Source organism: Lemur catta, chromosome X (assembly GCF_020740605.2).
Source record: "Lemur catta isolate mLemCat1 chromosome X, mLemCat1.pri, whole genome shotgun sequence".
NCBI lineage: Eukaryota > Metazoa > Chordata > Mammalia > Primates > Lemuridae > Lemur > Lemur catta.
In genome coordinates this window covers 14,426,057-14,449,945 of record NC_059155.1, presented here as the reverse complement: position 1 = coordinate 14,449,945, position 23,889 = coordinate 14,426,057, and the positions used below count along the sequence as shown (strand labels likewise).

At 38.1% G+C, this 23,889-nt stretch overlaps 1 protein-coding gene across 5 annotated transcripts in view; it reads right to left on the bottom strand.

Annotated features, from left to right (window-relative positions):
- Positions 1–23,889, bottom strand: part of PAK3 (p21 (RAC1) activated kinase 3) — a 242,455-nt gene that overhangs the window by 13,493 nt on the left and 205,073 nt on the right. For all 5 annotated transcript variants that reach the window (XM_045538818.1, XM_045538817.1, XM_045538814.1 and 2 more), the window contains 5 exons: positions 12,102–12,150; positions 11,694–11,806; positions 10,250–10,367; positions 8,648–8,747; positions 7,953–8,149 (listed from right to left, as the gene is read on the bottom strand). In XM_045538818.1, coding sequence (XP_045394774.1) covers positions 7,953–8,149; positions 8,648–8,747; positions 10,250–10,367; positions 11,694–11,806; positions 12,102–12,150 — 577 coding nt within the window. The remainder of the gene's footprint in view (positions 1–7,952; positions 8,150–8,647; positions 8,748–10,249; positions 10,368–11,693; positions 11,807–12,101; positions 12,151–23,889) is intronic.

Sequence of the window (23,889 nt, the reverse complement as noted above, 5' to 3'; positions counted from 1 at the left end):
GGTTAGTTGAATCCACAGATTTGACACCCATGGATTCAGAGGGTTGATGGTATGTATCTATGTTGAGGGTTTGTATGCTGCTTGTACTCTAGTTGTTGCCTGCAACCTACTGCTGTCCTGGTTCCTTTCTCATTTTAGAATTTTCAACTAACTTTGAGTGTTTTATGAGAGAGATTTGGCAACAAGTGATTTGACACTTTATGCCTTAGTTTACTCATGATCTGGGATTTCAGAGGTTAAAGGTCAGAGTGTATTACTGCCTCTGATGTGTTTATGGATTTCATGAAAGGCCCTGACATTTCTTTCTTTCTAAGAAGACACTAAATGGGGCCAAATGTGCACAAAGAAATCACTACATGACAACAAACGCTCTATCTATGCTTTGACTTATTCAGTACAACAGTCCAGTGTGGTAGCTGAATAAGCAATGTGGTCTCATTTACTTTCCTACTTGTCTTGCATAGAAGATCTCATCTGTCACCAAATTACAGGAGGGACTTAGTTATTATTGTTTTGTTGTTTAATCTTTAGAAAGCTATTTAAAATGAACCTATTTTATATCTATCCCTTTATAGGTTGATAGTAAAAGGTAATTAGGTAATGCTGACTGATTAGGTGTTAGCATAGCTTTACACCACTCCTTTCAAGCACAAAGGACTGACAAATGCTGTAAAATAAATACCAGATGATTCTGGCAATACATGTGCTCATTCTTAGGATTAATATTGCATGTTAAGAAATGTGGAGTAGGCTATTGGTGCTCATGAAGCAATCCTGGCAGTCTAAGCAGTACCCAAGATTTGGAACTATAGAGGATTTGGAAGTCGGGGTGGGAGTAGGCATAGAGATAGGAAAGGAAGAAAAGTACAATGGCACAGGAGGTAAAGGAAAGAAGCTGTGAGAAGCAGAGGGAGCAGAGGAAAGTAGGCCAAAGGACAATGAGAAAGAAGGTGGTTAATGGGATAAAAAGAGAGAGTAATGAAGATAGACAAAGGCTAGACAATCTGGGAGGTCAAGGGGACCTGGATCCTCGGTCCCATTCTACTACTGCTCCATTTTTCTCTGGTCCTATTCACACAAAATATCTCAAAACATTGCCTATATTTGGTATATCAACTTCCTCACCTCCCATTTTGTCTTCAACCCAGCCCTAATTTCTAGTTTTAGGGTATCATTTAACATTATCCATTTGTTCATGTCTCATTTCAGAACATTAGTACAGGAAAGGACTAATTCTCTGATTTTTGTGGCTTTTCCAAATTACTGTATTAGGATAAAAACAGGCTGACTTGATATGATCTGTGAAACATACAGTACTGCTCACATAAACTATTATAATTTCAACTTCTATTTTATATGCAGTTCATCAGCTGAACAGCTATACACATAACAACATACAATTCTTTCCATCAAACCCCAGAGTGTAAGACCATGTGTCCTTGCAACAGCTTTATCACTGCAGTGCTCTTCACTGGCCTCTCCCCAAGATCATTACCAGAGTGAGGTTACTGAGGCCCACATGCAGCATGTTTCACATCATAATCAAGTATCTTTGCTTGGTAAGAAAAGGGGCATCTTTCCATTCTGCAAGATACATATTTAGTCCAGAAGTGATGAGACAGATGTCTCTGAGGAGCATTTCTGAAGATCACTCCTCTGGAAGCACTCTAAACACAACACGCACTCAAACCATGGCCTTTCTGGCAGAGTCAGGGAAGGCTGTAGCCTGTCTACAGTCAAAGCACATAGAATCAGAGTAAGAGACCCAGGACTTTCTCCCTTTATTTAAGTAAACTTCCTGTGACAGCTCAGTGTAGAAAACAAATTAAAGAGGAAGTATTCTGGTGGAACCAAGAGCCCTACCCGGGTGACCTCCCCCTTGGCTTCTTCAATACCCCAAGGAAGTCCATGGAACTCTAGGGCTTTGTGCAGTCCACTGGTAAACAATAATCTAGTCAAAGTCCACTCCTCTGTAGAAATAAGAAAATGAAAGCTCAGCAAAAAGTAATCTACACAAGGTCATGGAGTTCCTGACTGGCAGATCTGGGAATACAATTCACTCTTCAACTCACAATTAATGTACACAGTTGGTAGGGACACTAGAAAGCTCCTGATCTAGTTCCCTCACATTCATTGGCCACTCCTAGATGAAGAGTGCTGATGAATTTTGCCATCTGAGCATGAGGACAATTCTTTACCAAAAGAAAAAAAAAAACAGGCAAGCTACAGCAAAAAGGTCAGCTTTGATTCTTGGGATAATGTTGGAACTTTGGCTCTCCCAGCTACAGAGCTAAGATTGCCTTAAACAATTTAACTTCCTCTGCAGAGAGGCTTATCTAAGACATCTCAGAGTATCCTTTTACTGGAATGCAAAGAATTTTCTACAATGATGTTGCAACCAGGTTAGTAAAGGTATAATAAATCAAAATGATGACAGAGGTCAGAAATGACCTTAATTATCAAGAAAACCCTGATTTTCTTGGTAAAGTCGTTTCTCATTGGCAAAAACACAGATTCAAAAGCCATAGGATAAAACATGTGAGTGGGCATTTCAGTGGGCAAATGTCCATCATCATACTCCATGATTTGTTTCTTTAGAATGAACTTTATTTTGAGGGATTGAACTACTTAGTTATAAGTATGGTACCCGTTAGGGCAATAGGCATATGCATCTTTGGCTTATTCCCAAGCCATGCTATAAGGACTCTGAGAAATGATAAGATCATGGTAGGATAAGGGAATATCAGTCTTAGCCAACAGTGAGTCCCCAGTCACCACAATTTAAAACTTACTTTCCTTCTTCTTCGCCTGGTCAGAGACTCTTTGGATTTAGTTTGCTATGGAATCAATTTCTCCTTTGGCTGTCTTCTGGGCTGTAACTCACCAGTTTAAGCTGTCTGCTTCTGAATTACAATCTAAATGAGACTTGCAGCTTTCCTATGGCTAAGTCCCATTTTTCCTATGCTGAATTCCTGACAACCAATGCTTCTTAAGAACTGTCTATCTTTTGACAGGCAGTATTTTTTTTCTGATTAAAAAGAACCCTGTTACTGTTCTGCAATTATTTTAGTTGTAGTTATCCCAACTCACCCCTCCTTTTAGGCATAGCCTTGCCCTCAAAGTAGGAGAAGTGTCAACAAACCATCAATAAACCTTGGTGTTCCATAGTGGCTTACGGAAAAAGAAGGGAATGCTCCCAGCTCTTCCTGAAATACATTCAAAACAATATTGACCGAGTGCTAGCAAAGTATGCTTGCTTCTCTGGCACTCAGGAAGTTTATGTCTGAGTTTAATTCCAAATGAGCATGCGCCATCAAACCCAGACATTCCAATCCATAGCACAGGTTTCAGTGGTTGGAGGGAGCTACAAGCAGTTTGGCCCTTAGTTGCTGTTTTTCAGTTGCTAGAGATTCTCCTATTCTACTTAACTCTCTTCCCTAGACATACAAGCTAACCAGAATTCCCTGTTCCTATAATAAAAAATAAGGCTAACTAAAATTTGTGCAGTGCTTCAAGTGTGGAGAAAAGGCAAATAGTTTAGTTTAGACAACAGGTCTGAATTTAGATTTCTGCCCTCCTCCAACCCAGCCTTACAGGTAATGCACTCCTAATCATGAGTAGTCGGACATCAGTCCAACTTTATTATGCACCAATATGTGCTAGGTACTCAGATAGCAGCTAACACATTTTAATGATGAACTCCAGTTTCAGAAGAAGCAAAATTGAAAAAGAAATGCCATAATATGGACATATATGCTGAACTAATGCCATATATTTTTTGATAGTGTTACTGCACTGGTAAACCAGACAATGACATATAGCACATCAAGATTTCAACTAGGCTTTGACAGTGTTGCTCATAATTTTTTAGACAAAATGGAGAAATGTGGGCAGAATGATACTGTGTTCTTTTCTTGTGGGACAACCATGCTCAAGTAGGGCTGATGAAGAATTGTTTTCAGCCTGGACAGTATTCTATAAAGGGCTTGCCACATAGTTCTGTATTTGGCCTAATCCTGGTTACCAATTTTCTCTGGGGGTGGGACCGTGGCATCATTGGTTCTTAAAGCTTCATAGATGATTCCAATGCATAACCAAAGAGGAGAACCACTGGTATAGGATCTGTGGTTTACACTATACTAAATACAGTTTTTAGCATTGATACCAATAACTGTCTTCCAGTGATGCAGCATTTGATACAGCTTCATAGATGCTTAAAGCAAGAGTAGAAAGAGAACACTTAAAGTTCATTTCAACTTCGATAAAAATTTTAAAAATTACACATAAAGAAGGGTTTCAAAGGGTCTTGGAGGGAGTTCAAGTGGACGTCATTGAAACATTTCAGGAATACCAAATCCCACCAAAACCTGTTGATAAGAACAGCTCCATTATGTGGAAGTGCAAAGTTAACAAGGAAGCATACACTTGGTGCTGAGGAATAAAACAAACCAAAGTTTTGTTTTACAAAAATGGTTGTGCCTTATTTAGAATCAGGTTATTATATGATAATCTCAGGTTTTAAAAAATATACCTTCGATTAACAAAAAAGTTGAAGATATCAGCAGAGCACCAGCATTTGATTTGCATATCTGTAGAGAATGTTAGATTTTTAACCCTATTTACTTTGGCAAACAGAAGAAACAAGGCACTATATTATTGGAGGCTACACTAAAACTGTCCATGGGTCACAGAACAACATGTACAAGGCCAATTATGTTGAGTGCAAAGACTTCAGGCAGTGGGGGACGGTAAGAAGCTTGTCTCCTCTCTGTCTCTGGAAGGGTACCAACCTCATAACATCAGTATGGTTAATAACTCTCTGACCTTTAAAAGGCATTTTATGAGCAAATTAGGTCAATTAGTACAGAGCAATTTACATTTTAAAAATCTCAACCACTTTATAACTAGCGGGTAAAAGTAGCTAATTTCTTTCATCATCAATATGTTAATAGGCAATATTCATAGAGAGTCTGCTCAGTTGGAAGTGACACAAGACACACACACACACACACACACACACACACACACAAAAAAAAAACCCACAGTGAAACACAAACAATCTTCAAACGCATAGCCCCAGACTTCACCTTGAACCTCTTCTGTTCAGTTTTACCTGTTCACGGTAATTGTACTGAACTGTACAGAACCCTCCACTCCTTAAGGGGATGGTGGTGCTGCCAGTGTGAAGGGGAAATTCTTGGGGGAGTGGTGAATCCAATCTCCCTACATGAGTGGGTAAAAAGCACTCTAAGCATTCTGTCTCTTTTTCCTTTCTTACTTTTCTACTCATATATAAATTTCTCTCTATATATATATTTCCTACAAAGAACTGGACACTGTGCTAGGTGATTTACACACATTATTAATTTAGTTTTCACATTAACTCTGCAAGATAGATATTATCCTCATTTTACAGATAGGACACAGGCTTAGAAAGGTTTTAAGTGACTTGCAGTAGGTCACAGAGTGTGTAGGTTATGAATCCAGGACACAGCCAAATCTGCCTGACTACCGGACCAAATGTTTTTCATATTAACTTGCTACTCTGTCCTCTACCACTCTGTTTTCCTCCCACTTATTTTACTTTCTTCCTTCCACTTCTTTCCACCTGAAAGCCTAAAATGGCAGACAGGTGGTTGTGTCAGAAGGATTTTAAAGAAAGAAGGACTAATTTAGCACTCTTTTATATCTAAAGCTCTGGATGATTCTCTTTCTCCCCACACATGGCCTGGTCACCAGGATCCAAGAAAATGTAGGCTCCCTACAGGCTCATGTTTATACCTTTTTCTCTCCAGTCTCCCCATGGTTTCAGTGACTACAGTTTTCTAATTCCAAATAAGGGCATATAGCCTGAGACATTGTGTTTTATTTAAGAGAACATGAGGAAAGCATATTTGACATCAAAAGTAAAAAATGTACTTCTGGTGCCTGGGAGAGATAGACTCAGAATAGGACTAGCTCAATATGGACTTGCTGAAAGACTAATTGGAGGCTGATCACACACGAAGAGTAATGAGCAAGGTTAGAGCAAATCCTTATCAGTGGAATTCAACAGGGTGGTCTTTCTGACAGATCTTTTTGTTACAGCCTTAATGTAGGCTTCCTGAACCTTGTGGCAAGTACTTGTTTAGATATTAGGCTGGGGATTCTAAGAGACAAGCTGTTAATTATGAGTTCTAATCCCAGGCTAGAAGATGCCCATAAAGATTAAAACTTGTTTCCTTTTTGCTAACAATTAGCAGCCTAGCTAAAGAGTGATCAATTGTAATGGGGGACTGAAGAAGGTAATAAATGCATTACTGAGACTAGTTGCTTTACAGAGCCATTTATTTTTAATCCTAAAATTTTGCAGGTTGTAAATTACTCATTAGAAGGCAGAAAGCAAAACAGCCATAATCCGTTTAGTGCCTCCAAACTCCTAAGACTTCGAGGAGGAAATCCATGGAAACAAGAGGCCTGATGTGTTCTTTCAGTGCTATTTCTTAATGGGTGAAGGTGGTTAAACAAATAGGAAAAGCCCATGTAATTATCCTGAGGCACTGGTCTATAGGTCAGGGGTGGACTTGATTAAATTCATGGAGGGCTGGCCCACAAACAGTGGGAAAATGCCCCTTCTTTTCCACTCAGCCCTGCAGGCAGCTAATCAATGTGCACATCTCACTTTCAGATTGTTTCATGAGACCAGAGCAATCGCCTATAGCATTCATGAGGACATTCACTCATATCTGTTGTTTTCTAATCTGCACAGGGACTAGAACAAGAGGCCAAGTACCAGAGAGGAATTAAGAGGGAGCCTGGAGGAAGCTGTTCCCCTCTTCAGACATAGGGAATGCAGCTCCCAACTACAAAATGTTCAACTGCAAAAATGACTAGACAATTAGTTCACAGGTCTCTTTACATGGATAGAAAGCTACATATATTTAGCTGGAATATAGATTTTATGAGCTTAATGTGAAAACTTTTTTACTTTTACTAAGGACAGTGTTTTTTGTATACCAAGGGTAAAAGTCAACTTTAGATTTTTAGTGATAATGATGCAGACAATACGCAAGATGCCTTTGACACTGGCACTGTGGATGAGTTTTGAGAGTAGAATTTGAATCTGTACATATTTCCTTTTTCAACATTGTGATGTCTTATATGTATATAAAACACAGCTTCTGGGTCGCTGTTAGGCTATGTACAACAAAATAGCTACTGGCTCGCTTCTGCACTGAGCAAGCATTTCTTTCATACTTCTTTGCCTTTACCCTTCATGATCAACAGCACATCTCTGAATAAAGATGGTAGGGTTAGCCTATGAAATGGAGCTTTTCTCTTTGCAGGGGTAACCAGACCACATGAGGACCAAACCTCTGATTTTGCAGTAGCAAACTAAGTTACCCAACCCAAACTATTTCCATTCATTTTTTACTTGACAGTCTAATTAAATTTGTGATTTCACCAGGCTGGCGCTCTATCTCTGTGTTCCATTCAATACCCCTCAAGCTGTTGTTGCTCAATAAATCATTACTGATAATGAAGAAAATCTAATTGAAAAAATTATAGCTGTTCTGGAAATGCATTTATTTACTTTGTTAAAGTAATTATAAAGCAAGTGTTTCCTAGATAGACCATTTAACCATGGCATATTATAAAAATACTCATTCTTCCCACATCTCACTTTTTTTTAAAAAAAGCTGCATTTATTTTACAATAGAAAGCTATACTCAGGAATTTTAAAGACTCTTGTCTTTAGAGATACTGATATCAATGCACTTTAGAAAACTGTTGAGACATGATAAGATAAACTTTAAAAAGCTCAAGGTAATTTTGAAAATTATAACTTGGTGCGTCTGTGTTACTTGTCCCAGGAATGAGCCCATTCTGGTCATTTTTGGTGGAAGCAAGAAATGACATTTAGTCTTTCCCCTTTCCTGTGAATAAAGTACCTGAGTTCTCTTCTGACTTACCCTGAGTGGATTTTCATTAAGGTAAGGGGGTTCACCTTCCACCATTTCAATAGCCATAATTCCCAGAGACCAGATATCAACTTTCGGACCATAAGCTTTTCGAGTCACCACCTCTGGTGCCATCCAATAAGGGGTTCCCACCATAGTGCTTCGTTTACTTTGCTCAGGTGTGATCTGGGCACAGAACCCAAAATCAGCTGCAGAGAAGAAAAGTCAGTTAAAATAAACCCAAATTATTTTCTTTTTACAATAGGTCACTTTCAGATATGGCTGTACCTTCTCTTGTTACGTGCTGAGCTTCCACAACTGCCTAGCTCATATCCTTGTTACCTGATTTCTCAGCTGGTCCTGATTTTAAAAATGGTCTGAAATAATTGACTAATGTGATGTCATTTTTAGTAGACTTCAGTCTAGTCCCCCTATTACTGTTCCCTCAAACTTACAGAATCTTTTAGTTTTCTAATTAGGTATTTGTCATCTACCCATTCTAGAAGTCACTAGAAATTCTGAAATCTTAAATCCCAAAAATTTGGTCACAGTCTACAGGCACACAGTGTTAGAAAAATTATTTGCTTCAAATTGGGCCCTGTTTTCAAATCAATCACTTTCAGTAGCCATTACGTTTTCAAGCTAGAAAATAAAAGAGCAGAAGTTTCTTGATACTCTCAAAACACCGTCTGAACCAAAATACCTACTCAATTTAACAGAGCCATCCATCCCGAGGAGAATATTGTCACTCTTTATGTCTCTATGGATCACTTGGTTTGAGTGCAAAAAATCCAAAGCTTGGAGGCACTATTAAATCAGAAAAAAAAGGTCTAATTATATCACAATGAATTTTTTAAGATTCTAAGTTTCATTTCTAGATAAATTTTGGGCAAGGGTATAATTTTATGTTGTCAAGTGAAATATATCACTGAATGCTTTAACACCACTTTGAAACCACATTACCAGTTACATCAATGATCCTACTTAGCATTATACATGCTAACTATAATGGTTCCCATGTCAGATTAGGACATGAAGAGTGATGATGTGATAAGTAGCACTAATCATTAATACAGGCAAACTAACCGATGAATATAATGATACTTTGGCTTAGTTATCTGGAAGATAGGAATTCAGCCTGGTCCTTTACAGATGTAGTAAACTTATGTGCACCTGGTACAATTTGATTCAGACCATCTGGAGTGGGACCCAGGAATCTGCATTTAAAACAAATGCCATTAAAGCTATTTCTGAATGGCAGCCAGGCTCTGAAGGCTCCTAGGCTACGAAGTAACTACAGGTACTTGTTTGGAAATGCCTTTGTATTGTAATACTAGAAGATGGAAACCACAGGCTCAGGGAAGAATGTTCCCTTGAATGACTATAAGTTTGATTTATTGAATGAATAGAAAATCTATGTGTTTGGTAGATGTGTATATGTATGTTTGAGGTGGGAGAAATGGGAATGAGAGGAAGGCAAGGGAGGAGTAGATTTAAGTGAACAATTTAACATAAATAAACAAGCAAAGAGTAGCTGATACCATATAGTTTTGTTTTCCTATCATTGGTTTTCAAGTTTCAGTGAGTTGGAGTTCCCACTTTTGTCTATAGAAAACCTCACCACAATGAACAATGAAAAGTGTGCAGTTTTATAAATATCAAAAAAATAAATATAATAAAATATCTTTAATTTAGCTTGGTGCTAGGGATATGACACTGTGATTGGAAAACAGACAGACCCTGAGGTCTCCTGGTAGACTAGAGGGATGTTCAAATTATATTGTGAAAGAAACTCATTTCTGGTCTAAGGGAGGACCTTAGTTTTTTTTAATCTTTAAGTTTTCTAAATAAATTATCTCCTTTTTGTTTCAGGAACTTATTTAAATTGCCTTCTAGAAAATGATGAGAATATAATGTGGTTTGTATTTTAGATAGCTCACATTGCACATGCAAGACAAAATAACTATCATGTAAAAATCCCCCCAAATAGGAAAGAAGTTCCATGCTAACATCACTGTTTTCCCATGTTCACTGAGACTATAGCATGTGGGCTTAGATATGGTACCTCAAGAATGGCATAACAGAACTCAAAATCCATAAAAAAACAACTAAAATAAACAAGAGGCTGGTGAGCATGGTGCAGAAGAATGCTATTAGGTTAGGATTTAAATTAAAGTTAGGCTCTCGAAATTTTTTTTCAGTAGAAAAGTTCTGCTACTGTTACTTTGTTACAAGCATTCTCAATAATCAGAAATAAGGAACTGCCAATTTTGGTGTTCTTCTCAGCTAGAAATGCTCTACTTTCTTACCTCTCTGCAGACAGCTGCTATCTGTCCTTCATCCATACAGGTCTCCGTGACCACATCAGTCAACGAGCCACCAGCCAAGTATTCCATGACTACCCATAGTTCATCACCCACTAAGTAGCTATAACAATAAAAAACAAGACTTTGACTTGGGACTAAGGAAGTGAGGACTGTAATATTCCCAGGCCTCAGTTCTGACAGAATTCAATTGTGAGTTGTGCCACGCTCATTATCTTTAAGAAGTTACTGAGGAACATACCCCAAGTGATCAAATATAGAGACAAGGGTCATCAGAGCCCTACAATTCAGGCAAAGAGAGCATGAGGTTATTCAAATCACCTAGGACCATTGGAAGGCACTTTAGCAGTATTATCAGATCTGTCTGGCTCCCTGCTCAGCAAGAGAGAGAAAGTACAGGAAATGGAATGACCTTAATGTTTCTACCCTGTCCTAAGACCCACAGGATAGAAGCAAGACCTTCTGTTCTGTGGTATTCAAACTGCAGTGTCCATAAGATTCACCTGGGAAGCCTGTTAAAAATGAAAATTCATAGGCCCCATTTCATTAATTATGGAGAGCAGCCTAGAAATCTGCATTTTTTTGTAAGTGAAAATGCAAGTTTTACAAAATTACAAACACAGAGTGACTTTAGGTCACTCTGCTGCAGGTAGTCCCTAAATAACACTTTATGAAACACTCAAGATTTGACTGTCCATTTTCCTCCTCTTTTTTCCTCCTTCTGTATCATGGTCTACCTGGCCCAAAACACAGAAAGCAAGATCTTAAGCTCATTGAGGTTGAAGACCTAGCTTTCTTTCCTTTGTATATCCCCAGAGAACACAGCACAGTTGTGCTAAACAAACACTTATTGAAATTGAATGAGACAGATGTTAACCACAAGTGAAGAGTTAGTGCTGTCTTTAAATGCCTATTTATAACACACTGTTAATACCACTGATGAAAGAGATGTTAATTACTTGGTTTAGGAAAAAGGTTTGAGATTAAAGTCTCAATTCCCTAGACCTCACTGTCGGTTAATCACAAAGCACCCATTAAAGCAGGGCCATTGTAGTCAGCCTTCTTCACTTAGACTCCCAGAGACTGTACTGGCTCCAAACAAACACTTGATGAAATGTTTAAAACACCACTGCTCTCTCTTACATGCAATAGTCTATTTCCTGCCAACATGGAGCCACGATCCTCAAAAGGAAATTACACAAACTGCTTATGTTTGAACAAAGACCATAAAATGTTTCTTCAAGTGTTTGATGGGTGGACAAAGATAAGCAGGTGAAAGTTCAGCAGATCTAACACTCTACTTCTTTGTAGCATTTGAGAAATATTTGTAGAATGACAGTTAAATGAATAGATACCAAAAAAAGTAATTTGCAAAGAAAATGACATCCCATAAAGAGAACAAGTACATAATGAGAAAAAAACCACTTACCTATCTAAATAATTAACAATATTGGGGTTCTTATTTTCCCTCATGACTAGGATTTCATTAATAATTAATTCTTTTTTGGGTTGCTGTTGAAGGTTCATCTGCTTGATGGCCACCTGAATGATGATTAAAGTACAAGAATGAATTACAATCGTTATAATAAACATAAGCATCCATATTTTTGGGGGACACAGAATAAGGCATACAAATTATTTATCTACTGAGCTCTTTATCTGTGCCACAAAACTATGCCTGTTGTCTTTGGTCAATCCTGGGTCAACTAGCCACTTAAGATGCTTCAGATGCTTTACCCAGTGCTACCCATTTTTTCCGGCATAGATTCCATCAAAGAAGAAACCTGATAAACATGAATAAAAGCAAATAAAATCAGGATTGAATGTTAGCACTTACCTCTTGTCCTGTTGCAATGTCTAGTGCTGTATAAACAGTACCTGATGCCCTGTGAAGGTGAAAATTATCAAATGAATAGGCAATCAAGGTGTTACCAATATATTTTATTTGAAATAAAACATAATTATTTTCATGAGAGGAAAATTAGCCAACTCAAGATGAAAGAATGAAGTAAAAAAGGAACAGTCTTTAAAAATTATTATTGTGGTAAGAACACAACGTGAGCTCTACCCTCTTAGCAAATTTTTAAGTGCACAATATTGGAACAATCCTTTTATGCAGAAATTGCACCTGCAACAATCACAATGTATCCCTTGTGGTGGGCTAGGAACTTCAGTCAGACTTTCTGGCACCAGTTCATGTGTCATGCACTATGCAGTAATGAATTGAGCAAAATGGCCTTGTTCCTATGAGGAAATTCCTGGATATTCTGAATATTCCTTGGATTTTACAACAACCAACATTGCAGGCCTCTGATTAAAGCAAAGTATAGGTTAGGAAAGAATATATCATCTTTTGCTTAGGCAAGTGTAAATTAAACTCTACTTTTAGCATAGAAACAGAGTGGCTCTTTTCATATATTTCAAAAATTTTAAGAATATCTTCATCTAACAAATCACTCTCAATGCTGTACCTGTACTACAGCTACACAACGCAACAACAATGTGGCTTTACTATTTGAGCCATTGTTTTTTTCTTTTTCCTAAATTTATCAGCAACTTCTACTATGAGGTGTCACTCTAGCCCAATATGCTTTTAAAATCTCACTCCTTAAGGTTTGGTAGTACTCATACTTCCATTCTCATTTTAATTACTGGGTTCCCTTGCTTTGCATAGTAAGCTGAACTTTCTGTGAATCCCACATGCATTCTAAACCACCTCCCACCCCTACTTCCAATAAAAAGAAAAACAATAGTCAATTTCATTTGTGCCATTCAATTCTCTGTAGTCCTATGAGATAGGTACTATTATTATCTCATTTGACAGATACTGCCAAAATAATGTCTCACAAGCCTAAGAAGTTTATATTACCTGTCTTATAGATATATGGTAAGGATTATATAAGATAAATTCTGTAAAGTTCTTAGTGCAGAGTCTGACACACACACAATACACGTTTACTGTTACTGTGATTACTATTTTCCACGTGAGGGAACTGAAACTCAGTGAGGGGAAATGACTAGTCTAAGGTCACATAGCTTGTTAATGTTAGGGCAAATTAGCCCTGTGCCACATCAGAGTTGACAGTTAATATGGTAACTGCCATTATTATTATTCTTTGTTGCTGTTGTTGTTATTGGTTTCGTAGTAGGGGCTGACTGATTCACTGAACTGTTAGTTGGCCCCTCCTAATATCCCAGCCAGAAAGTCCTTGCTAGTGTCTGCTGTTATTAAAAAAGAAAAAAAAAAAGAGGCTGAGGTGAACTACTGGAATACTTTTTAGAAGTTCCACATCCTTTTTTTCCCCTAGCAAAGTGGTTTTGCCTTTTTCTTTTAAGCTTGGAACATATTTATCAAATGAAACTGTGTGCAGAAACTCTCAATATATTAAACAAATAAAATGGGAGTCACTCCAGTTAAACTTACGGAGGGAGGCCCAAATGCCTGCCCAGGTGGCCTTTCCTTTATTCACCCCTTTCCTTCCAAACTCCAACTCCATTTCCACTTGTACTAGGGGCTAAAATTGTGATTGACTTGGAGTGCAAGGGGATTAGTGTTTAACATCTCCAGAGCTTTACCTTTCAAATCCTTGGGGTTTTTTTGTCTCCCACCCCCCTCAGCACTTCATTGTTTTAAAATTGCTAAAGTCCTAATCCTGGAATCTCAATATCCTGGGTTTTATGGCATTCAGTGGTATAGAATTGCCACGAATTCCTAATCCATAGAGCGTTAAAGACCCTGAAACTCTAGAGCATCAGTTATTAACTAAAAATGAGCTTTTCTCCTCACTTCCTCTCCCCTCACCTTATTGTATATATTCAATTGTCAAAAGGGAGCTGTTTTTCCCTTCCCCCCATCCTTGGACCCTGTCTTAGAATGGTGATATACTCCCCCACCTCACCTACCAACCCCCCAAACCAAACATGTTGTTAGATGGTTGGAATCCACTATCCACTGCTCTGACCAATAAATTATTGGTTTGTCCAACTTCTAGCCTCTGTAGAACCCTCAACTCAAATGTACAAATTCAGGTACTAATCTGGAGATTAAAACTTAGTACCTCATCTCTAGCTCCATCTTAGCACCCCTAACATTTCTCAACATCTCAGTTCTGATGTCTTTCCACATCCTAACAACTTAAGATTCAACTGATATAAATATGAATGTCTCCTTCAAGAGATCTTAATCTCCTTTAAGATTCGTCTGTTAAAGCACTCTCGTTGTTCACTGCTGAGTTGAGAACAACAGTCTTCAATCCCACGCACTCAAACCTCCCCTGGTTCAAATCCTACCAGTTCCTTGTTGTGTGACCCTGGGTAAGTAATTTAATCCCAATGTGGCTCAGGATTAAATGAAGATTAAATGTATACAGTACTTAAAATGTATATAGACCTGGGATATAGTAATTGCCCAATAAATATTACCAATAATGATAATTATTATTATTTGGTGGATTGTTCCCTAATATATTTGTTAAGTTCCCAAATTATAGTCTGTGGATCACTAGGAAGCTCTTTAAGTATCTGGGAGTTTTAAAGATATTTGATGTTTCAAAATTCGTAACAAAAATTCAACATTTACCTAAGTAAAACTAATTCAAATATCAAATATATTTCTTTTTAGCTAGAATTATATCAATTTGTGATGATGTTGGATAGCACATGCTGACCAAAAGCTCTAAGCAGCACATATATGTATTTTTTTACTTAATAAAGTACAAGAGGAGAGGCCAAGATGGGAGACTAGAAGCAGTTTGCACTTGTTGCTCTCAAGGAGAGGATCAAAGGTTGCAGGTAGAGGTTCACCTGTGGATGGACCATCTTGGAGAGAGCAGTGTGAATCATCACAGAAACGACTGGAAACACACAAAGTGGGGGAGAGAGGAGCAGGGTGATCCGCTCGGCAAGATGAGAAGGTACCTGGGGGAAGCATTCACACGCAGGGAAGGGTTAGGGGAGAGATCCCCAGGGCTCTGCACTTCCCCCACAGACACTGAAATCTAAGCTGCAAGGGCGCTCCCCCAACACAGCAGGCCTCCAAACTGATCAGGGAGCTGCTTGGAGACTGCATCAGCATTGCACTGGAGGGCAGGCACAGTGGTGTCCAGCCAACTTCTGGTCCCAGGTTGCAACAACAGACTCCAGTCTCTGCTGTCAGCCCCAGAACACTCAGTATGCAGAGCAATCAGCTCCATTACAGCTGTCTTCTCATTACCTCTGCCAGATCAGAGAGGGAGTGGGGAGGGAAGCTTCAGCCACTGTAACTGCTTGGCAGGGTGCTGAACATCTCCCCACCCTGCCAGATGCAGATGGCCCAGATGTTGTGGCCAAGGAGCTACTCCATCACTGGCTGTGGTCCCCAACCTGCCCAGGCAGTGGCCAAGACCCTCGTCCTGTCCAGTCACCAGACAAAGTATTGCAGCCTGCTCCGCCACAGGCTGTGCTCCTGCAATGTTCCCAGGTACTTGCTACAGTCCCACAACCCACCCAGGCTCTGGCCAAGGTCCCATGAGCCACCCAGGTGCCAGCCAAGGTCCTGTGACCTGCTCTGCCACTTGCTGTAGTCCTGTGACAAACCCAGGCATCTGTCAAGGTCCTGGAACATGCCCCGCAACTGGCTGCAGTCCCATGATGCAACCAGGCACCCACCAAGGTCCTATGACCCACCCAGGTGCCAGCCAAGATCAAGCCACCTTCTTGTCTCCATGGAGAGGAACTTACCCATCCCCCTGCCCAAGCTTTCAACAGCAGCCTGGGGACCAACCCACCAATCTGAACAAATATCCCCCAGCACTGGCTTGGGCTGTGACAACCACAGGGGAATGGGACAATGCAGGAGAACAGCTGTGTTACAGGCTCTCAGTGTATCCATTCCTCTTCTGCCAGGTCAATCCTCCAGAGTAGGACACAAAAGTACTATCCAGGGATTTCTCCTCCTTCTAAGTAGGACAGTTCCCAGCAACAGAGAACAGGCATACCACAAACCTATTTGCCCTGAGCTGAGAGAAGAGGTTTCAGATATGAAGAAACCAGCAAAGGAATCCCAGCAACACGAAAAACAAACTAGTCTGACACACTCAAAGGATCACAATACATCCACAGCAATGGGCCTCAAACAAAATGAAATTGTCAAAATGTCAGAAATAGAATTTAGAATATGTATGGCAAACATGATGAATGGAATTGAAGGGAAAGTTGAAAACCAAAACAATATTTCAGGACATGAATGAAAAATACCAAAAACCCACTAAAGAGTAGACAACATAAGAAAGGATATAACAGAACTTAAAGAAATAAAGAATCATTTAGGGACTTACAAAATACAGCAGAGAGCTGCAACAACAGACTAGACCAAGAAGAAGAAAGAAACTCAGAGCTTGAAGACAAGGCTTTCAAACTAACCCAGTCAGTCAAAGACACAGGAAAAAGAATAAAGAAGAATGAACAATCACTCAGAAAAATATGGGACTATGTAAAATGAGCCAACATATGAATTATAGGTATTCTAGAGGGAAAAACAGAAAAAACAAAAAGCTTGGAAAACCTATTCAAGGGAATTATTGAGGAGAACTTCCTTTGTAACGCCAGAGATTCATATATCCAGGTACAAAGATGGTCATCAAACACTGGGAGGATTCATAGCAAATATGACATCTCCAAGACACGTAATTGTCAACATGACCAAAGTCAAAATGAAGGAGATAATGCTACAAGCTGTAAGACCAAAGCAACAACTAATCTACAAAGGAAAACCTATCAGGCTAACTACATACTTCTCAGTGGAGACCTTATAAGCCAGAGGGATTGGGGCCCCACTGTTAGTCTCCTTAAACAGAACAACTGCCAGATGAGAATTTTGTGTCCTGCAAAACCAAGTTTCATAAATGATGGAGAAATAAAGACTTTTCCAGACAAGCAAACACTAAGGGAACTTGTCACTACTAGACCTTCCCTACAGAAAATGCTCAAAAGTACATTATACATGGAACAGTACAGTAGATACCAACCAGTATAAAAATACCACAGAATTAAAGCTCACAGGTCTTATAAAACAATAGCATGAAAGGAAAAACAAAACAATAAGGTATCATCCAACATGATGAACAGAACAGTATCCCACATATCAATACTAACACTCAATGTGAATGGTCTGAATGTCCCACTTAAAAGACATGGACTGGCTGAGTGGATGAAAATATAAAACCCAAGTATCTGCTAACTCCAGGAAACACAACTAACCCACAAGGACACACACAGACTCAAGGGAAAGGTATAGAAAAAAATATCCCACGCAAATAGAAACCAAAAGTAAGCAGGTATAGGCATTCTCATATCAGATAAAATAGACTTTAAAACAAAAATAGTAAAAAAAAGAAAAAGACAGAGGCAGTCATTATATAATTGTAAAGGGAGCAATTCAACAAGAAGAAATAACAATCCTAAATACATATGCACCTAACACAGGAGCTCCTGGATTCATAAAGCAAATTCTACAAGATCTAAGCAAAGATATAAAAAGCACCATCTTATTTTGGGGACTTCAACACCCCACTGACAGAACTGGACTGATCATTGAAGCAGAAAATGAATTAAGAAAAACTGGACTTAAATGGGACTCTAGAACAAATAGACCTAACAGATATTTATAGAATATTCCACCCCCAAACTACAGAATATACGTTCTTCTCATCAGCATGTGGGACATTTTCCAAGACTGATCATGTCTTAGGCCACAAAACAAGTCTCAGCAAATTCAGAAAACCAAAATCATACCATGTATTTTCTCAGACCACAGTGGAATAAAACTAGAAATCAATTCCAAGAGAAACAATTCTAAAAAGGCATGGAAATTAAACAACCTGCTGCTGAATGATCCTTGGGTCAATGATGAAATTAAGATGTAAATCAAAAAATTCCTTGAACTGAACAACAAAGGGTACATAAGTTTTCAAACTCTATGGGGTATAGTAAAAGCAGTCCTAAGGGGAAAATTCCTCAAATGCCTTCATCAAAAAGAAAGATCAAAATTAACAACCTAATGTCACATCTCAAGAAACTAGAAAAAGAAGAACAAACCAAACGCAAAGCCAGCAGAAAAAAAGAAATAACCAAGCTTAGAGAAGCACTAAATGAAATGAAAACCAAAAAAAAACCCCAAACAAAAAACCCCAAAAGATCAATGTAACGAAAAGTTGTTTCATTGAAAAGACAAAATCTATAGATCACTAGCCAGATTAATAAGAAATAGAAGATAAAGGACTCAAACTCAATCAGAAATGAAAAAGGAGGCATTACAACTAATACCATGGAAATACAAAATATCATCCATGAATACTACAAAAACCTAGAGGAAATGGAAACACACAACCCCCAAAGTTGAATCAGGAAGAAATAGAAATCCCGAACAGACCAAAAACAAGCAGTGAAATTGAAACAGTAATAGAAAAATCTCCCAGTAACAACAAAAAAAGCCCCAAACCAGACGGATTCACACCCCAATTCTACCAGACCTACAAAGAAGAATTGGTATCTATTTTACAGCAATTATTCTGTAAGTTTGAGAAGGAGGGAATCCTCCCTAACTCATTCTATGAAGCCAGTATCATGTTAAAACAAAAGACAGGAAAAAAACACAAAAACAACAAAAAAAGAAAATTACAGACCAATATCCCTTATGAACATAGATGCAAAAGTTGTTGACAAAATACTAGCAAATTGAATTCAACAACACATCAAAAAGATAATTCACCACGATTGGGTGGGTTTCATCCCAGGTATGAAAGGATGGTTCAACATACACAAATCAGTAAACGTGACTTACCACTAAATAGAAGCAAAAACAAAGACCATATGATCATCAATAGATGCAGAGAAAAGCATTTGACAAAATCCAGCACTCTTTCCTGATAAAAACCCTCAACAAATTAGGCATAGAAGGAACATACCTCAAAATAACAAGAGCCATATACAGCAAACCCATAGCCAACATCATACTGAATTGGGAAAAGTTGAAAGCACTCCCCCTAAGAACTGGGATGTCACCACTTGTATTCAATATAGCACTGGAAGTCCTAGCCAGAGCAATCAGGCAAGAGAAAGACATAAAGGACATCCAAATTGGGAAAGAGGAGGGCAAACTATCCTGTTTGCCAATGATATAATCTTATATCTAGAAAACCCTAAAGACTCCACCAAAAGACTCCTGGAATTGATAAATTCAGCAAAATCTCAGGTTACAAAATCAATGCACACAAATCAGTATCATTTCTATATGTTAACAACAGTCAAGCTAAGAGTCAAATCAAGGACTCAATACTGTTCACAACAGCTACAAAGAAAATAAAATACCTAGGAATATACTAAACCAAGGAGGTGAAAAATCTCTACAAGGAGAACTAAAAACACCGATGAAAGAAATCATAGATAACACAAATAAATGGAAAAATATCCCATGCCCATAGATTGGAAGAATCAACATAGTTAAAATGTCCATATTGCCCAAAGTGATTTACAGATTCAATGTAATTCCTGTCAAAATACCAATGTCTTATTTCACAGATCTATAAAAATAATCCTAAACTTCATTTGGAACCAAAAAAGACCCTGAATAGCCACAGCAATCCTAAGCAAAAAGAACAAACCTAGATGCATCACATTACCTGACTTCAATTTATACTACAAGCCTATAGTAACCAAAACAGCATGGTACTGGTATAAAAGTAGAGACATAGACCAATGGAACAGAATAGAGAACCCAGAAATAAATCTATATAGCTATAACCAACTGATCTTCGACACAGCAGACAACAACATACACTGGGTAAAGGAAGCCCTACTCCATAAATGTTGCAGGGAAAATTGGATGGCCACATTCAGAAGAATGAAACAGGATCCCTATCTCTTGTCATATACAAAAATTAATTCAAGATGGATAAAAGACTTAAATGTAAGGCATGAAACCATGAAAATTCTAGAAGAAAACACAGCTCTTCTAGACATTGGCCTAGGCAAAGTATTTATGACAAATACAACAACAACAAAAAGAAATAAATGGGACTTAATTAAATTAAAAAGCTTCTGCACAGCAAAGGAAATAATCAACAGATTGAATAGACAACCTAAAGAATGGGAGAAAATATTTGCAAACTATACATCTGATAGAGGACTAGTATCTGGAATAAGAACTCAAAGAAATCAGCAAGAAAAAAACAACCTCATAAAAAAGTGGGCAAAAGATATGAATAGAAGTTTCTCAAAAGAAAGAAATGGCCTACAAACATATGAAAAATGCTCAACATCACTAATCATCAGAGAAATGTAAATTAAAACTACAGTGAGATACCACCTTACCCCTATCAGAATGGCCATTATTAAAAAGTCAAGAAACAATAAATACTGGCGTAGATGCTGAGTGATAGGAACGCTTATACATTGTTGGTAGCACTGCAAATTAGTACAGACTCTATGGAAAATAGTATGGAGATTCCTCAGAGGAATAAAGGTAGACCTATCACTCAATCTAGTAATCCCACCCTTGGGTACCTACCTGAAGGAAAAGTAGTCATTTTATAAAAAAGACACCTATACTCAAATGTTTATTACAACACAATTCACAATTGAAAAGGTGTGGAACCAACCTAGGTGTCTATCAACTGATGAGTGGATAAAGAAAATGTGTGTGTGTGTGTGTGTGTGTGTGTGTGTGTACACATATACATGCCATGCAGTACTACTCAACCATAAAAAGGAAAGAAATAATTTCATTTGCAGCAATTTTGATGAAACTGGAGTTTATTATCCTGTGTGAAGTATCTCAAGAAAGAAAAACCAAATACCATATATTCTCACTAATAAGTGGGAGCTAAATGATGAGTACACACATGTACAAAGACATATAAAGGACATTGGAAACCAAGAAAGGGGACAGTGGGAGGGGAGGTGCGGGATAAAAACTTACTTATTGGGTACAATGAACACAATTCTGGTGATGAGCACACCAAAAGCCCTGACTTAAGCATTATACAAGGTATCCATGTAACAAAAATATTTGTATTCCCTTGATATTTTGAAGTTTAAAAAAAGAAATGATAGCAATAAATAATACTATTGTATAATGCTCACACAAAAAAGGAAAAGTGCAAGAAATAAACTTTTACTTAATCAATGTAGTTTAATAGTCAAAATTATTTATAACCTGCAGTTTACAAAGACAATAATTGAAGGGGTCCTTGGTGGTATAGTTGGGAAGCACTCTCCTGGCAATAACTGAAGCACAGTAGTGTATACTCCCAAAGAAACAATTTCAAGCCAACCATATGTTACATCGATTCCCAAAAGATGAGCTGTGCAACAGCCTGGGGTTTATCAAAGTATCTCAATGCATATCTTTCCAAAATAATACTTTAATACACTTTAATAAAAATAAGTCAGAATCATGTAATACTTTAGGGCATAATGATACCAGAACTCAAACTAACAAAGAAGGGGGTAAAACTCCTAATTGTCTGGCATATTGGGGCTGGTGTGCTAAAATGATCAAGATTGTCAATTTGATTTTTATGCTAACCATTTAATTACATTGATCCCTACTATCCCTCCATTCCAGTTATACTGAAGCCAGATTGCTATAAGGAGAACATTTGTTTATGATGGGTTTTTTTTATTCCAAATCTTAGATTTGTATCATCTCTCAGATGATACAAAGAAATCATACATTATCAGGACCCAAAAGAAAACAAAGATCATTCAGTTTAACCTCCTCATTACAGATGAGAAATCTGAAGTTCAGAGTGCAGGAAGGATATTCCCCAAATGACATAGCTAGTAAGTAGCAAAGGTCTCTTAACTCTGAAGTTAGAGATCTTTCAGTTAATCTATAGTTAGTTAACACTATAGTCAAAGAATACTAAACCAATACATGGCTCAACCATTGGGAATCATCATCAATTACAATGTGATGAGTACTGCTGGGTTCCTGGCATCCCATTAGATGCTTTATCAATGGTCTCTCCCTGACATGGCCAACCACTTAACACTCAAATGGAAACATTGGCATCTAGCCTGAACGGTCTAGAAAGAAACAAATAATTCACTATTTCTTCCTTTTCCTTACAAGTCAGTTTAATTATCAGTAATTTTCATCAGGTTTTGATGTTTCCCACCAAGAGCCAATGTCAAGCGACGATCATAAGGAGTTGCCAAAGCAGCAACATGGTAGAACTAGTAATTTAGATAAATTACTTTGATTTCAGCACGGAAACAGATTAGAGCAAAAGAAGGGAAAGGAAGTGAGGCTAGGAAGAAGCTCACAGACTTGGAGAAAAAGAAAAGGGCAAGAGGACTGGAAAGCTCACCAAGGTCCAATGTGAGCCTAGTCAGAATAAGAGTGAGCAAGCCAGAAGGATAAGCAATATTCAGATTTTAGGTTTCACAAGTATAAATCTGGTGCTAATGAGCTCATGGTTGGGGATTTAATCCCCATTTAGGGTGGTTATTTTTTACATCTACTCCTACTTCTACTGCTGCTAGAAACAGCTGTTTCACTTATTGATCCTTTCTCTCTACCAGCTCTCTGTAAATGAATGATCTCACTTAATGTTCACCCTATACAACCCTATGGAGTAAGTTCTATTATCTTCACTTTACAAATGAGGAAATTGAAACTGAGAAATGATAAGTAGCTTATCCAAGTTTATACAGTTAGAAGCTGAGCTTAAAAATGCATCAGTTTGATGCCACAGCCCATGCTCTTAATGACCATTTCGTGTTTTTCTACAGATCTTTTAGCATTTTTCCATCAATGCTAAATGCAAGTGTGGTACTCCCTAAAGCTCACATTTGTATCTGTTATGCTAAGCTGCCTCCCCAAAATATTTATCTTGCCTCTAATTTTCTGCTCCCTTAATCCACAAGCCATTTAGTTTGTCCCAGGACATGGTGTGTTTGATTCCTTTGGCATAACCACACAAAGGTGGTTCTTCTGTTTTCCTACTCAATTAAGACTGGTCATGTGGCTGAGAGTGTGCTGGGGCTGGGGCTAGTTTTTAGGAATTGACTTTATCTTCTGAGGAGTACTTAAGAAAGTTCTACTTATAGGTTCCTATCTGGGAATCATCTCACTATATTAATACACATGACATAAAAATACACAGGTATGTATATTGTTTGATACTAACATATTACTTGTTTTGTTGAGACATATGTCCTTTATGGCTCAGGAATGGTGTTACCATTATATGCAATAACTTTTCCAAATAAAGAGTTGCAGAGTGTTTTCTTTTATGTACTTTACTGCTAAAAAATGCATCTCTAAATTTAAAAAAGATAAAATTATGTACAAATCATGTTATCTCAGTACCTTTCTAAGTACACAGAATGTAGCCAGGGCCAGGGGGTATAGGCTTTAATTGCTTAGATTATAAATCAGAACAGGGAATTTTCTGTACTTTAGCTAGGGCATGACTTTTCCCAGAGTATTCATGGTCATCTAATTTTAAATAGAGCTGTAACACATTGTGGGTGTGGGGCCAGAAAGCTCAGTGGGTTATAGTCCAGTGATAATGAGGCCACAGTTACAGGGCTTAATCCCTGGAAAGGCCAGATAACTCCCAGCTACTCACTCCCACATT